At 40.7% G+C, this 17,637-nt stretch overlaps 1 protein-coding gene across 3 annotated transcripts in view; it reads left to right on the forward strand.

Annotated features, from left to right (window-relative positions):
* The window catches only part of MCM10 (minichromosome maintenance 10 replication initiation factor), a 130,253-nt gene that overhangs the window by 3,282 nt on the left and 109,334 nt on the right, over positions 1-17,637 (forward strand). For 2 of the 3 annotated variants that reach the window (XM_082452818.1, XM_082452817.1), the window contains exons 3-10: positions 4,718-5,059; positions 5,866-5,970; positions 6,112-6,252; positions 7,919-8,090; positions 10,105-10,270; positions 11,991-12,158; positions 13,299-13,415; positions 16,080-16,279. In XM_082452818.1, the coding sequence (XP_082308944.1) occupies positions 4,718-5,059; positions 5,866-5,970; positions 6,112-6,252; positions 7,919-8,090; positions 10,105-10,270; positions 11,991-12,158; positions 13,299-13,415; positions 16,080-16,279 (1,411 nt within the window). The remainder of the gene's footprint in view (positions 1-4,717; positions 5,060-5,865; positions 5,971-6,111; positions 6,253-7,918; positions 8,091-10,104; positions 10,271-11,990; positions 12,159-13,298; positions 13,416-16,079; positions 16,280-17,637) is intronic. The other variant, XM_082452819.1, reaches the window with a different exon arrangement.

The raw sequence follows: 17,637 nt of genomic DNA on the forward strand, positions 1-17,637 counted from the left end.
CCAAATGCTGAAATTCATCACACTGTGATAATATGTGAGATTGATTGTACCATTGGTATAATGATAGTTCCCTATTTCTTAAAATCACCAAATTACCTACAGAGCCATTGATGTAATACAAAGTGTAACTTTTTGCTATGAGGTGGTCATGAGAAGAAGTGGTGAATGGGTCTATGTTCTCTCAGAAATCACTGTATCTAAATAAAGTCTCATTTGGTTGGCATGGCTTCACGATTTGGTCCAGTATAGACGAAATCAAAGGGTTTCCTGGTGCTAGGTGCTGTTGAACAACATCCATGTTTACATGCTAGTAGAGAGAGCAAGATAATAAACAAACAAGTAGGAAAATATCAGGTAGTTGGTAAGATGGGAGACGCCGGAATGAGTTTGGATGCTGAGAGGAATGCGCCGGGAGACAGGGAAGAGCCGGTGATGTGGGAGAGAGCTGGTGATTGTCAACTGAAGTCCTGGAGAAGCTGAAAGTAGTGGGAACCAGTGTCTAAATGGAGGAATTGGCCAGAACTAGGACTCGACACTTCATCTGTCGTCGCTGGAGGAAAAGCAGAGAATACAGGTTCAGGTTTGGTAGTGAAGGATGATGAAGTCTGATTGCTTCTATGTTTTTTCCCATAAAATACGAAACAAGATCGATCAGCCAAGATTAAAGTGGGAGGAGAGGGCATCAGAGGTTTAAGGAGAGACGTGTGAAGGAGTTAGAGAATAGGAAAGCAAGTGTATCAGGGAAGTGTGGGGATTTTTAAGCAGTGATGACTGCCCGCTTGTTATTGGCGGGTGTATATTTAAAGTTAAACCAGTCATGGTGGTGGGTCTTTGTCCAGGAAAGTTCACCAGCTGGGGTGCAGGCAGGGAGGTGGTGGCCTGTTGGATTTCATCAGGGTTAAGAACCATGAGGGCAAGAGAGACAAGCAGGGGAGTTAAGAAGCTTTGGAAGGCAGTGATTATAATGATAGAACGTGGATCCAGAGTGAGGAGATGGGGGATGAGGGTGGTAAAAACACTGTAGGAGGGTCGATGGATTTGGACATCTTTTTTTTTTTTAATTTTTATTGGAGTAGAGTTGATTTATAATGATGTTTACTTTCAGGTGTACTGCAAAGTGAATCATTTATACTTATACATATATCCACTCTTTTTATTTTTTTTTTCTTAAGATTCTTTTCCCATATAGGCCATTACAGAATATTGAGTAGACTTCCCTGTACTATACAGCAAGTTCTTATTAGTTATCTATTTTATATATAGCAACGTATATATGTCAGTCCCAATCTCCCAGTTTATCCCTCCACCCACCCCCATTATCCCTGGCAACCATAAGTTTGTTTTCTCCATCCGTGACTCTGCTTCTGTTTTGTAAATAAGTTCATTTGTATCCTTGTTTTTTAGATTTCACATATAAGCGGTATCATATGATATTTGTCTTTCTGTGTCTGATTTACTTCACTCAGTATGACAATCTCTAGGTCCATCCATGTTGCTGCAAATGACATTATTTTGTTCTTTTTTATTGCTGAGTAATATTCCATTGTATTGAATATATATGTACCACATCTTTTTTTTTTTTTAATAATTAATTTACTTTTTTTTTTTTTTTTTTAATTTTTGGCTGTGTTGGGTCTTCGTTTCTGTGCGAGGGCTTTCTCTAGTTGAGGCAAGTGGGGGCCACTCTTCATCGTGGTGCATGGGCCTCTCACTATCGTGGCCTCTCTTGTTGCGGAGCACAGGCTCCAGACACGCAGGCTCAGTAATTGTGGCACACGGGCTCAGTTGCTCCGCGGCATGTGGGATCTTCCCAGACCAGGGCTCGAACCCGTGTCCCCTGCATTGGCAGGCAGATTCTCAACCACTGCGCCACCAGGGAAGCCCCTGTACCACATCTTTATCCATTCCTCTGTTGATGGACATTTAGGTTGCTTCCATGACCTGGCTATTGTAAATAGTGCCACAGTGATCATTGGGGTGCATGTATCTTTTTGAATTATGGTTTTCTCTGGGTGTATGGCCAGGAGTGGGATTGCTGGGTCGTATGGTAGTTCTATTTTTAGTTTTTTAAGGCACCTCCATACTGTTCTCCATAGTGGCTGTATCAATTTACATTCCCACCAGCAGTGCAGGAGGGTTCCCTTTTCTCCACACCCTCTCCAGCATTTATTGTCTGTAGATTTTTTGATGATGGCCATTCTGACCTGTGTGAGTTGATACCACATTGTAGTTTTGATTTGGACATCTTAATAAAGTGGAGGAGATGGCGGATGAGAGCACTAGAGTGAGTTGGCGGAAGGATAGGAGGTGGGGATCAGAGTGGGATGCTTGAAATCAGGATCTCAGAGGTAGGTTGTACCTTTGCTGTGATGACACAGAATGACCTTGGGAGTAAGTGGCTAAGATGAGGGGAGGACAGGACCATTGAAGGTGAGGTCAGGAAGCCGAGAGACGACGGCGTTGGCTGGATCGTCCTTGTGCAGGTTGTAGTGACTGAGAATGGTGACAGCAGTAGAGATGGAGGGGAAGAGGGAGGCATCCGAAGGGAAATCAGTCAGTGACAGCAACCAGGAGGGGATCTTGATGAAAAAAATCTTCTGTCATGAACTGTGGCTTGAAGGAAGTTAAGTGGTTCCAGAGTGAACAGGGATAAGCAAAGAAGACGTCAGAGCCCTGGAGTTGATCGCCAGACATCTACTGCATGCCTAGTGCGTGCTGGGCACTGTTCCAGCATTTGCAGTGTGGATGATTAAAGAACTTCCACTCAAGAGGGTCACAGGGCAGCCAGATTTTTGTTGTAAGAGCCACTGAAGATATAGGAAATGGGCTGGTAGTAGATTCTGTTGGGTCCAGAGAGCAGATCCCAGGAGTTTGGGAGCAAGGAGGGTGGAAGATGGGGTCAGTACAACATGGAGAAGACAGATGATTTGGGGTGGTGATCGAGGTAAACTGGGATGGAAGGCATCACGGGATCAGCCCTGGTTCTCTCATGAAAAGATGGGTTCAAGGCCCAGAGTGTGGAGCCACTAGGCAACCTTTTTCACCTGTGGCTCCCCATGGTGTGGGCCCAGGCCTCTTCCGGGGTGTGCTCTATACAGCAGCTTGGAATGGGAGAGAGAGGAGGGCCTCCTGGCTCCGTTTGGGGATGTGGTGATCTCAACTGGCGCCTAGGGAGTCTGGTGGGCTCTTCTCTCTTGCTGCATCCTGCAGTCTTGGAGTCTTTGTTGACTAAGCAATTCAGACTAATCGTTATGCAACCTCTGACTTTAAACTTTAGACTCTTTCATCAGATTCTAGGCCTTGAGTTTGGCTATTGGCTCATTTCCTTCTGGTAAGGGAGCATAGAGCAGCGGAAAGGATATTGGTTTACTGATCTAGAGCTCTCCATCCTAACCCAGGCTCCTGTGCTGACCTGTTTCACCATGTGATCCTGAACAGACCCTTAGCCTCTCTAGGTTTCAGCCCCTGTCTTTCCAGCGAGGGGGTGCATCACATATTCTTAATGTTTTTGCTTTAAATGCCTCTGATTTTATAAAGGAATCATGCCCAAATAGGGGGGAAAAATGAACAAACAGAATAAACAGATAAATCAAGAAAGAAGAAATCCAATTGGCCAGTAAACATAAGCAGTTCTCTACCTCACCAGTAATCCTGGAAATGCCAATCAAAGCAGCAAGCTATCTTTTAAAATCATTCGTCAGATTAGCAAAACATCTTAGATGATGTACCAGGTGTTGGTGAGGTAGTAGGGAGAAACTCTCACAAATGTGCAGGAAGGTAGATACGTGCTTGTGGCATAGTTTGTAGTGGGAAAAAATTAGAACTAGCCCGTTTATTGGAAAATGGCCTTTATTGGAAAATGGGTGAGTAAAACATGATACAGTCTTACCATGGAGTACTATACAGCAGTTGAAAGAAATAAACTACAACTATATTTTGATTTGGATCAATCTTACATGCAATGTTGAATGAAACCAGGATAGGAGTAACATGTACAGTGTGAAATAATCTATATAAATATTTTTATAGCAACCAAATACTATGTTAACGAATACCTATATATTTATGTTAAAAGTATGAAGGATGGCCTCGAGTGATATAGCAAAATTATGACAGTGATTGCAATGGGGCCTGGAGCCAGGCAGTGGTAACGAGTTGGGACAAGATTTGACATGATAAACTTCTTAAACTTTTATTTTTCCCAACCATTTAATGTAAAAGCTAAAAGCAAACATGATAAAATGTTAATGATGGCTAATTCTGGGTGATGGGATATGAATACATTTAATGTAATGCTTTGTAACTTTCTATAGTTTTTAAAAATTGCTCAAACAATTAAAAAGTGAGGGAATATATCCATCTAGAACCTAAATGTATACTTAGCGTGTTTTTCAGTTATTCCCTTGTGGGTTGAATTTCGTATGCAGGAAGTGTCTGATTAGCTGAAGTAGCACAGGTAAATAGATCTAGCCCAGTGGCTGGCCCACGGTGGTCACTAAGCAGATACTGGCTCCTGCTTTCTTAGCCCAGTGCCCTCCAAGAAGCACTGGGGGAGAGGAAAGGTAGAAACAAGAACAATAATTATACCAGGCAAAATGGTGAATCTGCCGAGTCATTTTAACTGCCTTATGAATGTTGAATGTTTTAACTCTGTTTGTCAATGGCTGTTTTTCACAGGTAGGCTTTCTTTCTTTCCTTTTTCTTCTTTTTCCCATAGGGGAGGAGGATGATTTGTCTCTGCTGACCGCACTGCTGGAGGAGAATGAGTCGGCCTTGGACTGTAATTCAGAGGAGAGTCAGCCCTTGACCCAGGAAGATGGTGAACCTGATGCATTCGATGAGCTCTTTGATGCTGACGGTGATGGTGAATCTTACACAGAGGAGGCTGATGAGGGAGAAGTGGAAAAGGCTGAAGACCAAAAGGAGAATTTGGATGCTCTCTTTGGAGACATGGAAGACTTAACAGATGAGGAAGAAGCTCCTGCATCGCAATCAACTAACCACAGGGCCCTCCCTGCTCCTGCTCCCAGTCAAGGGAAGACTCATCAGGAATTGCAAGGTGCCTAACCACGTGCTTTCTCTAATTTCTTTACAGTAGCCATGATGAAGACCGCCCATCTGACAGCTTTCCTCAAAATAGCTGCCGAGTCAGGGGTAGGGATAAATGACTTTGCCAGGAACATTGTACGAGTTAGTGGAGCGAGCATTTAAAGCCAGCATCTGAGGGTACAGAGGCCCCCTTATATCAGGGTCACCCAGGTGTGACTGATCCTTCGCAGAAAGGCTCTAACATTTCTCACACTTATTACAGAAAAATAATACTTCAGGATTTAGCAAAGGGAGCCAGGGACAAGACTACAAAGCAGCTACACGTTCTGTTTCAGCAGAAGACCATTTCTGAACACTCACATTGAGGACTGCCATTTTCTTATTCCTGGCATCTTTCTCATGTATTTTTAAATTACAGTAAAATTCTGCTCTAATCAATGGGCTATTTCTTCTAATACAGGAGCCAGCATTCATTGTATTAATTATGGTACTTGATTTACGAAATAAATATAATCATTTCTTGACTCTTAAGAACCTGTCAACCATGGACATGTATCTGTGATTATCTGTCAGTAGTACAAATTCATAACCAGCTTTGGTATTAGAGATTTGATTACTGGAAATAATCGTGTTTCTTTCTCTGAGGGGACCCCTTCGAAGTACAAAAGTTAATTGTGAGTTTTCGGTATGTGATTCTATTGTGGGTCTCAAGGTTGTGGAGGTGATGGGTGGACGTCAAAAGTCATTTCAGCACTTTCATCATGTATAATATTTCCTCTGGTCTGGTTCTTAAATCAATATATTTTTCTTCCCTAGATGAATTAAGGAAGTTGCAAGAGCAAATGAAGTCCTTACAAGAACAGCTGAAACTAACGACAATTAAACAGCCTGCAAGTCCAGCCCGTCTGCATAAAACCCCAGGTAATCAGACTAATTCTAAGGATAGTATGCATTTCTGTTACGAAGAAATTATAACATTACTTCTGCATCCAACTCCTGGTAAAACGGTTTTTGAGCCCCTTTCTAAATTTTCTTTACTAATTTCTTTTACTTTTAATCAAGTAGATAAGTCTCCACGTCCCCCTCTTAAGGAGAAGAAAGTTCAGAGAATTCAGGAGTCGTCGTGCTTTTCTGCGGAGCTTGACGTCCCTACTCTACCAAAACCCAAGCGGGTGGCTCGGACACCAAAGGTTTCACCTGCAGGTGTAGTACTTGAGGCCTCCCTGGTTTCTCACTGCTTGGGTTCTGTTTGCAATATATTTTGGCATTGTCACGTATGTGTGTGTGTGTGTGTGTTTTGGTCTATCTTACCTGCCCATTGAGAAAAGTAAGTTTCCTGGGAATGGAAACCATATGCTATACTTCCTAATCTTTCTCTACATCTCAAAGTGCTTAGAAAATCCTTAGGTAGAGAATAGGTATTTAACTAAATGCTTAGTGGATTCAATATTTTTTCAGCTCTTATAGTCCTGTAGTTGACTTGAATTATAGTCAAGTATAACCACTGGGTTGAGTTCTTATGCTAGCAATCTAGAGATTTAATCTTCAGGCTGTGAGACTGAGGTACAGATCCCCTTATAAAATGATCAAGTTTTATTTGAAGCCAGGTTGTTTTAAACCAGAGGGTCCATTCTTTAGAAAAGGCTTCTTTGCCAGGAGTATAGAATGGTACTTAAAATCCTATTTCAGCACATACATATATACACACAAAATAAAATGAAAAGGATTTATAAGCTCTGTGTATTGGTTTTGTTGTACTGCCTTTTTGCCCAAAGTGATTATTCTTTGGAAGATCTAAGACAAAATGGTCTGGAGATAACATAGTTTAGAGTAAGCAACATTTAGAGTAAGCAACATGTGATCATACATGTTCAAAGAGGCCCTTTTGATTACAGTATGATACATATGACACAGTAGTACAGACTAGCTAGCTGTAGGCTCCTGGTGTTCATATTTATTTGACAACAAATTATATATTCCATGTATCCACTTATTAATAGTGTTTATCCCCTTAGGACCTTTGATATATTACTGAGGTGTTTTATTAGGCAATGTCCAAAGTTGGGTTTTGAAGGGATGGGGCAAGGGCACGGTTTCTGGAGATTCTGAAGTTCTAGGGTTGTCCTGGTCCCTGGCTTGCGAGAAGTGATCCAAAGTCGCTTTGAAGGTAAACAACAATCTTACTTAAGAGAGAGAGATTTTATTAAGGAGAATACCCAAGCTTTCTGACCATCAGGAGCATTATCAAATGCTTCTAAAATATGAAAAGTAACCATGTCAGAATACCCTGGGCCCCCTAATTATCCCCCCACCAAGTAAAATGGAATGGATTGAAATGAGATGAAACAAGAAATAAGAAAACAAAGGGGAGCTAACTTTGGATGTTTTTCAGGTGGAATTTGACCTGTGCACACATCTCCACTAATTACTGATTTCTATAGGAGGGCTCTAATTCCCTCATGGAATCTTCTGCAGTGCTCTGTATATGGTGAATACTCAGTAAATGGCTTTGCCCAGAGGAGCAGTGTTTTAGAGCAGCACTGCTACAGCAGCCACCGGCTACATGTGGCTAAGTAGATAAATTAGGCATTCATTTCCTTAGATACACCAGTCAGTTTCAAGTGATCAATGTCCACCTGTGGCTGGTGGCCGCCACACTGGACAGCGGTGCTATAAAACATTTTCATACACAGCAAGCTCTTTGGACCACGCTGCAGAGATCTGGGGCTAGTACAGAAATGATCCTGTGGGCGTCCTTTGTTCTCTCAAGATTTGGTTATGGCATATGTTGATTAAAAAAAGAAACAATTCCATTTAATGTTTAGTTATCGGTGTGGTTTTCTTTTTAATTTTTATGTTCATTTTTTAGAGCCCCAAAGCTCATCTTTCAGGATGACAAGTGCACCCTCCCAACCACTCCGAACGACTCCTGGAAACAAACCTGCTGGGATGACGAGGGATCAGAGTACAGGGACCCCCAGGAGCTCTGGGGAAACAACTCAGACAGTCTCCGTGGAAGCCTTCTCCGGCCTGAGGCTCAGGTCAGTAACTGTAACGGGCCTCTCACTCTGCTCATAGGCCCCACTAGATGCCTCTTCCTCCTTCCTAGGGACCTGGCCTTCCAGAAATAGTGTGTTTGTACCGCGGATCCGCATAAGACCTACAGCTCTTGAACTGGACCATACTAGGCCATCAGCACTGGGTTTGACTCAGTATATTTACATATGAATAAGGAAAACTTTCTCTTGCTTGTGTAAAGAATAAAAGATATATGTTCATAAAAAAGGAGATCAGTAAATAATAAGTACTGTATTTAATCAGAAACTGATGGAAACAGTGATAGAGACTATTTTTAAACACCTAAAGGTATATACAGTTTTACCAGGATAGTAGTATCTTCTTATAGTTGATGTTAAGAGAAATAGCTGTGCTATTTTTCTTCCTGATAACTTTTAAGGCCAATTTATATTCTGTGTATCTGTTCCGTGGAGAAATTAAGATATTCAGTTAAAAGAGGAATAAATCCCAGGATCGGTTCAGGGAAAAGCCTGGACTTTGAAATCTGTGCTTTGCATCACTACTGCCTTGCATCTCCATTATTACTGCTCTTGAAGCCCAGGGAAGAGCAGTAACCCTTACTCTGAAACCCGATTGCCTTTAGTACTGTCTATCTGAGTAGCCAAGTGCAACCCGTCTAGAAGACCTGAGCCTTGTCGATCTAAAATAAAACTACTACGCTCTTAAATAGTACATTATTAAGCAGGGGGAGAACAAGTGACTGCTAACACGCAGTAGAAGTTTATTGTAAAGACTCCGTACTCTCCAAAATTGGGGGAAAAATCAGTATCTTAATTACATCTGAGACAGAGTCGGAGGGACGGAATACAGTAAAAGCTCATTGAGGGGGCTCAGGGTTCTTTTTCAAGGTAAATGTGGCCCTCCTGAGATGATACTGCCTTTCCCAGTGGAAACTCCCTACAGATAATGAAAGATGTTGCTGATGTGAGCGTGCTGAACGTTTGAACTGAGTGGAAGTAGACGAAGTTGAAACACTCAGCCAAAGCTTCTGAGGGGCCTACAAATTTAGGGGATTGCAGAATTGTTTGAGTCTCTGTAATTGTTCTACCTGAACCACAGAACCTAAAAATACTCCGAAGGATCACTGCCTGATAGTAACCTATTAACTCACAGAAATCAGGCAAAGAAAGGATTTCTTCACCTACGTCAGTGTTTCCCTCCTGAATATTCTTCATTGTTCAGAGGTAGCTCTTGGACTTTGTATTCCAGAAGACTTCTGAAAGAGTCAGAAAGCATGTTTTTTCCTGTTTTCTCTTGTCCTTGAATATGTAATATGATCAAACATGGAACAGATGTTAATATTCTACTAGACAAAAACAATTTGCAAATTCATAAGTTTTTAGCCACTCATTAGGAAAAAAAATATATTAATTGAAGCTAGCTTCAAAGCTTTTATTTATTATGTGAAAAGGTTGGCTTAAAGAAAACTAATTAGAAATAGTAGAACTTTTGAAATTCTTGCAGAATTGATGGAATTGAAATATCTTACTTAAGCAATTCATGACTTTGTAATAAAGTCGAGATTATTTTAAAAAGGATATTATAACTTTATATTAGAATTCATAAGAACTTAAAGAATTTGTTATCTTTATTTTCTACAGAGGTCCCAGTTCTAGATCCAAGGAAAAGCAAACCTAGCTTTTAAAATTATCTTTCTTTTTTTTTTTTTTTTTTTTTTTTTTTTGCCGCACTGTGAGCCATGTGGGATCTTAGTTCCCTGACCAGAGACCAAACCCGTACCCCCTGCAGTGGAAGCACAGAGTCTTAACCACTGGACCGCCAGGGAAGTCCCAAAATTATCTCATTTTTATCTGCTGTAAAAATATGTGCCTTGTCCATTACTACATAACTACACCTCCCTGAAAACAGGTGCTTTAGAGATTTCTGCCAATTACATCTCTGCTAACCAATTTGCTACAGTGCCAGATAATCTCTTCTTAGAATAATAATCTAACAGTCGCTGGTTTCTTGACCCAGGAAGCCTCGAGTATCCTCCACAGAAATGAACAAGAAAATGACTGGCCGAAGACTGATCAGACTATCTCAGCTCAAGGAAAAGATGGCAAGTGAGAAGCTGGAAGAAATAGACTGGGTGACATTTGGGGTTATACTGAAGAAAATCACTCCACAGAGTTCTAACAGCGTAAGCCATTTTATTGATTTCTCAGCTGTTTCATCACAGATTGACAGTGGGGACTCATATGTTCTTGATTTGTTACCCAGAGCCCGTCAGTATTTCATTTTGAAGTCATTGCTAGTAAGTTCCCAAGTTGCCACACCATCGTTGGGTTGGTACCCGAGGGGGAGATGTGTAAGGAGGGCCCTACTTAAAGAACATCTGGTTGTACAGGCTTCTTGGGCTTTTTATTGTCCATGTCATTCTTTCTTATTTCACTTGTCATTGTTTGTTGATGCGTGTAGATGCCCCTGTGACACTGCAATCCCTTTTGTGCAAGGGAAGCAGGTCCTCAAAGAGGCTGAGTTCACAGATCCTTTGGAAAGCTTTACTAGGTGTAAGATGTCAATTGCAAAAGTCCTGAAATTGCTGACTTGTGCCAGTACAGTATGGTATATTTAATTTGATGGATATTACAAAAGATCTAGCAAGTTTTAAAATAAAGTAGACTGAGGCATAACAGGAAAATTATTTTATGGCCTGACAAGTCAGAAAATCTGGATGCTAAGCCTCGTTCTCCATTTAGCAGGAGTTGTGGCCTTAGGGTGACCCCAAATCTTTCTTTGAGGACCTCCATTTCCTTACCTGTAAAATGAAGGAACTGGCTTTTGATTATCTCCAAGGCTCTCTCTAAAATACTGCAAATAATCTTGCTCAAAACTAATTCATTCTCCAATTTAGATCTTGGCCAACCTTAGATTTTTTTTATGAGCTCTGACACGAGGGCTTGAGTTTCAGATTCTGAATCCTGCTCTAGCCCTGTTCTATCTCGCTAAATGTGAACAAGTCTGGTTTTCATTTGGTTAAGTTCCTAATTGCATCACTACTGGCTATAATGACATGGAAATAATAGGTGTGAAATTTATCTGAACTCCTCTGTACAAATCCTTGGGAGAATAATTAGAATACTTGAGTCTAGGTGATAGCTCACCGTAACCTGTAACCATACCCACTCTGGGCTGCCTCTGAAATAGCTTGATTCAATGTTGTGTGAATTATTTTGTTTAAAAAAAAATCTGTAAACATGGAAAATGTTCATATTATAAGTGGGCAGCATTTTGAGTTGCACTTCTTGATATGTCATAGTATTTCCAAAATTTTACAGTTAAATACAACTAGTTTTCTTTAAATGATGCTTTTTTCTTCTAAGCTAAGGAAAGATTTAGAAACATTAAGCTGAAACCTCCTTATTAATATTAATAACATAATCAGTGATAAATAATATTTACTAAATTTATATCAGTAAGTTCTTTTTTTTACTGAAGTATAGTTGATTTACAATGTTGTGTTAGGTTTTGGTGTACAGCAAAGTGATCCAGTTATACATATATATATTCTTTTTCATATTCTTTTCCATTATGGTTTATTACAGGATATTGAATATAGTTCCCTGTGCTATATAGTAGTAGTCCTGTTGTTTAAATATTTTATATATCATAGTTTGTATCTGCTAGTAACAAGTTTGCTATTGGCTTGCTTTTCTTCACCTTCATTTCTAAAATGAGAAGAGTCATACCAAAACCTAGAGAAAGGATTAATTTATAATTAACAGACATGCTGATGATTACATATTCAGGGTGGGTTATACTTAGATATTTTTCCACAGTAGAACACTCGAACTGTAAATGGAGACATTGTAACCCATTGTTCAAAATTTATTAAAAATAAGAATAAATGTTTGCTCCAGGGGAAAACATTTAGCATCTGGCGACTGAATGATCTTCGTGACCTGACGCGGTATGTGTCACTGTTCCTGTTTGGAGAGGTTCACAAAGAACTCTGGAAGACTGAGCAGGGTACCGTCATAGGGCTGCTCAATGCGAACCCCATGAAGCCCAAGGATGGTTCAGAGGATGTAAGGCTCTGTTTACATGATTTTTTTTTTTTTTTTTTGGTCTTTATAACTTAGCTGAGTTCTATCAAAAACATTTATGTTGGTCTACCTCCAGGTAGTCAAGCTTTTATATTCTTTTGTCTCCATTAAACTGGCTTTTTGTTTGTTTATTCATCTACCCCTCACCCACCAATATTCTGAATTTCAGACTACTCTAGAGTATTTTATAATAACTTCTTTCATTATATCTTTTCAAATTCGTTCCAAGGTTCCTGGAATTCTTTCAACTCTTGGGCTCAGGTTCCCTTAGATCTCCCATGAATTTCCATTTTTAAAGTGAATTTTCATCTTCTCAAGCATCATTAGAGTTTGGGTACTACCTACTGATTCTCTAGTAAATTGCAAACTTAGATACAGTATAAATAGCAACAGTTTCTCCACTCAAGCCAGCAAGAAGCTACTGCTTCTGTTGTAGACAGATTATTATATCACAAGGGGTGAGAGACTAAGTTATTTCATTCCTTGCTTTCACAGAGAAGGGCAGCAAGTCTTCATTTATTGGTTAGGAAGGTGTTTGGCTACAAATAACAGAAAAACTTCACTACAGTTTCTTTTGAATAGTAAACCCTGGGGTTTGTTTTTCTTACATAATAAAAAATCCAGACATAGGCAGTGTGGTGCCGCCAGGGCTGGTGTCCATGAGTCTCTCAGCCTTTTCCTCTTGGTCACAAGATGGCTCTGAAGCTCTAGCAATCACATTTCCATTCAAGGCAGGAAGTGAACCAGGCTCCTTGCTCTGCTTTTAAAGGAAAGCAGAAGCTTTCCCAGCTACCTTCCCTGCTGAGTGGAGTCACATGACCATCACTAGCTACAAAGAATGCTGGGAAAACTGGGAACTGGATCCATCATCTAAGGCTGAGCGTTTGGATTCTGATAACAAAGACACAGGAGAAAATAGATAGTGGGTGGAGAACTAAATGTGTCTTCTACACCTCCCATTTCTACAGCTGTCTTATGGAGCACTGGCTTCAAATTCCAGTGCACTGATAAAAAGGATAAAAAGCCTTCTTAACTCGCGCCAACTGTTGCTATATCCATTCTTGCTGTTGAAAGGCCATACCTTTGTCTGCTTTTAACTCCAACTCCCCCTTTTTTCTACAGGTGTGCTTATCTATTGATCATCCTCAAAAGATCTTAATTATGGGGGAAGCTCTTGACCTGGGAACCTGTAAAGCAAAGAAGAAGAATGGAGAACCGTGTACACAGACTGTGAATTTGGTAGGTTTCAGCTTTGTTGGGGTGGTTTTTGCTAAAGACAGAAACTAATAGGAATAAATTACAGGTACTTTACCTGTAATGACCTGTTTGGAACTGAGTTTCCTACATAACAGGAAGCATCAAAGTGAGAAAATTGAATGTGTGGTTAATAATGGCCAGTTTACAAAGCTGAGCGTGGGGGAAAGATTTAACCTCTTAGGAAAGTGATCTTTTATTGCTAGCTGACTAGGAGGTATAAGAAAGAGAGAATTTTAATTTGCCCTCAATTCTTTGTAGTGCTGGAGATTAAACACTAATGATGAAATACACTGAAACCTTATTTCAGTCAATACTTAACTCTATTATACCTTTTCTTAGAGCTTTCTTTTTAAAAAAATAAAAGCTTTATTGAGATAGAATTCACATACCAGACAATTCACAATTCTGAAGTGCACAATTTAGTAATTTTTAATATATTCAGAGAGTTGTGCAGCCATCACCACTATGTAATTTCAGAACATTTTCAGTACCCTTCCAAAAAACCCATATCCGTTAGCAGTCATTCCCCATTCTTCTCTCCCCCCAAGTCCTGGCAGCCACTAATCTACTTTCTGTCTCTATAGATTTGCCTATTCTGGACGTTTCATACAATGGAATTGTATAATATGTGCCTTTTGTGTCTGGCTTCTTTCACTTAGCATAATGCTTTTAAGATTCATCTGTGCTATGTATCCATGCTACAAAGCCATTTATTAGCACTTCATTCCTTTTTATGGTTGAATAATATTTCATTGATGACCACACTCTTTTTATCCATTTATTGGTTGATGGACATTTGGGTTGTTTCGCATTTGACTGTTACGGATAATGCTGCTGTAAACATTCACGTACAGGTTTTTGTGTGGCTGTCCATTTTCAGTTCCCTCAGGTATATATATGCCTTGGATGGAATTGCTGGGTCTTATGGTAACTCTATGTTTAGGCTTTTGAGGAACCACCAAACTGGTTTCCAAAGTGACTTTTACATTCTCCCCAGCAGTGTGTAAGTGTTCTAGTTTCTCCGCATCCCGGCCAACACTTGTTATTGTCTGTCTTTGATTACAGCCATCCCAGTGGATACTATCCATCTAAGGGGTACTTCTTAGAGCTCTTTGAAAGGATTAAATGACAGATTTTGGTTTCATCTCTTTTTATTTCCCTCATTCTTGTCTAACAGATGAACTAGTGAGCAGGACGTAGGAAGGAGGGAGATAGTTGGAAAAAGAGGTCTCAGGGGGAGTACTTGACAAATCACTTAAACCGCCACTGCCACCATCTCTGAGGTTCACCCAATAGGATAATACTTCAGAGTTTCTCTTTGTTCCTTTCACTGAAAGGGTAGCATGCGTCCAGGAGTCAACCAGAGAAACAGAAAACCTCACCAGAAACTGATTTTGTTTTATTTTTTAACTTTTATTGAGGTAAAATTCACATTATGTATAATTGACGATTTTAAAATGTACACGTCAGTAATATTTAGTGTATTCGCTTTGTTGTGCAACCACCAGCTTCTTCTAACTTCCAAACCTTTTCATCACCCCATAAAAACACCCCCTCCCTATTAAGTAACCACTTCCCTGGTGACCTGTAATCTGCTTTCTGTCTCTGGATATATGCCATAAAAGGAATCATACAACATGGGACCTTTGTGTCTGACTTCTTTCGCTTAGCATAACCTTTTCTTTTCTTTTCTTTTTTTTTTTAAATAAATTTATTTATTTATTTTATTTTTGGCTGCGTTGGGTCTTTGTTGCTGCCCGCGGGCTTTCTCTAGTTGCAGAGAGCAGGGGCAACTCTTCGTTGCGGTGCACGGGCTTCTCATTGCCGTGGCTTCTCTTGTCGCGGAGCACGGGCTCTAGGCGCGTGGGCTTCAGTAGTTGCAGCACGCGGGCTCAGTATTTGTGGCTCTCGGGCTCTAGAGCGCCGGCTCAGTAGTTGTGGCGCACGGGCTTAGTTGCTCCGTGGCATGTGGGATCTTCCCGGACCAGGGCTTGAACCCATGTCCCCTGCACTGGCAGACGGATTCTTAACCACTGTGCTACCAGGGAAGTCCCTAGCATAACCTTTTCAAGGTTCATCCTAGAAGCTGATTTTACTTCCATTGTAGAAAGAGGGCAAAGACAGTGAATGATGCCACTTTTTCTTTCACCCAAGTAGTTTGTTCTGAGGAGTTTAGGGGAAGAACTTCTCCCCCCAACCCCACTTTTTGTTTTTAATTTTTATTGGCGTAGAGTTGGTTTACAGTGTTGTGTTGGTTTCAGGTGTACAGCAAACTGAATCAGTTATACATATATCAATACATATATCCACTCTTTTTTAGCTTCTTTTCCCATACAGGCCATTACAGGGTATTGAGTAGAGTTCCCTGTGCTATACAGTAGGTCCTTACAGTTATCTATTTTATATATAGTAGTGTGTATATTTCAATCCCAATCTCCCAATTTATCCCCACCCCCCCATCCTTACCTAGGAAAAGAACTTCTAAGTTGCTGCTTAGCTGTGCGTTGAGAATGGTCTCAGAGGTCAGCAGGGAGGCTTCTGCCCGCAGAATAGCCCTCTGTGAGACTGGGAGAAAGGAGCTGTGTCTATTAACGTTGTCCCCGGCCTGTCTCCCTAACGCTGATGAGCCGCTCTTCCTTTTTACAGAATGACTGTGAGTACTGTCAGTATCACATCCAGGCCCAGTACAAGAAGCTCAGTGCCAGGCGGGCCGACCTGCAGTCCACCTTCTCCGGCGGCCGAATTCCCAAGAAGTTCGCCCGCAAAGGCATCAGCCTGAAAGAAAGGCTGTGTCAGGATGGTTTTTACTACGGAGGAGTTTCTTCGGCCTCGTATGCAGCCTCAATGTGAGACATTCTCAGGGCTTCTTTGGGGTCAGGGGTCTTGCTTGTCTTCTTTTAAGAGTAAACCCAGTGGTTGTACGTTTCTGTCCCAGTCCTGGAAGACTTGTACAGGTTTTATCTTTCATAACGTGCTGCCTGGAACAAGATGGCTGAGGGCCTCTTTCATTCCCGGGAAGAGAGGAAAGCACTCAGAAGGCAGAGAAACTAAGTCAGGTCATGATGGTCTTTAACAGGGAACCCACACTTCCTCTTTGGCTTCTAATGTGAATAGTGCAGCTTTGTCAGGTCTGATCGGCCGTTAAAAGTGTTAATCACAGTGTTGACATACTTGAAATCATTTCCCTCATGACTGTTAGTGTGAGGTTGCTGACCTCGTGGAACCCACATTGAATTTAGCGAGTGAATATGCAGAGGAGCCTCACGGGGGAGGGTGAGGCTGGCATGCCTGGCCTCTCCTCTGGGGATCTCATCCTCTCCCTGGAGTCGCTGAGTACATGATCCATGGCCTCGTCCCTGTTCTCTAGAAAGTACGGCTGAGGATGCGGCAGGTGGGGACCTGGCTCAAGGGAGCCACACTTGATCCAAGAACAAAACAGATTTTGTCCTCGATCCAACAGAAATTGGGCTAGAGGACTCTCACTTCCTGTATATTTTGTGATATCAAGCACATTTTTAAGATTTAAAATAATTTCTGTATTTTACCAAATTGCAAAAAGCAATACACATATGTTATTTTTTAAAAATGTATGTACAGTTTAGCCAAAAGGAGACAGTAAAAACCATCTATAATCCCACCACCTAGATAATAACTGTTAGTTTTGGTATATATGGTTCTGGGGGTCCTTTTTTCTGAAATGTATAAAGTTTTAATAGTATAAAATGAGATCATAATATACCTATACTTTGCCAACATTCTTTTTTCCCACATAAAATAATGAATTTTTCTTTGTGGAACATTCACTTATGGCATTATTTTTAGTGGCTACATGGTGTTCTTTTACATGGCTCTGTGATAATTTAAATAATTCTCCATGGATAAACATTTATAGCATTTCCAACTTTTAACAATACAAACAAAGCTTCCATTAATATCCTGAATTTTTGTATAGGTCTTAGGTAAATCCTAGACTACTTGATAAATCCTAGTCTACTTGATCAAAGTGTTGGCATATTTTTTATTTCTTTTGCCAACTTGCTCTTCCGGAATGGCCTTCAGTCAAATTTGTAGGTTGCCTGTTGTTTTATATCTGTGACGTAATGCACACACCAGTTATGCTGTAGGGCCACGATATTAAGAAAGTCTACTTACATGGTGATTTGAGAAACGTTGACAGTTTGTAATAAATGACTACTTCTGCGCC

Source organism: Balaenoptera physalus, assembly GCF_965194825.1.
Source record: "Balaenoptera physalus genome assembly, chromosome: 2".
NCBI classification, from domain to species: Eukaryota; Metazoa; Chordata; class Mammalia; order Artiodactyla; family Balaenopteridae; genus Balaenoptera; species Balaenoptera physalus.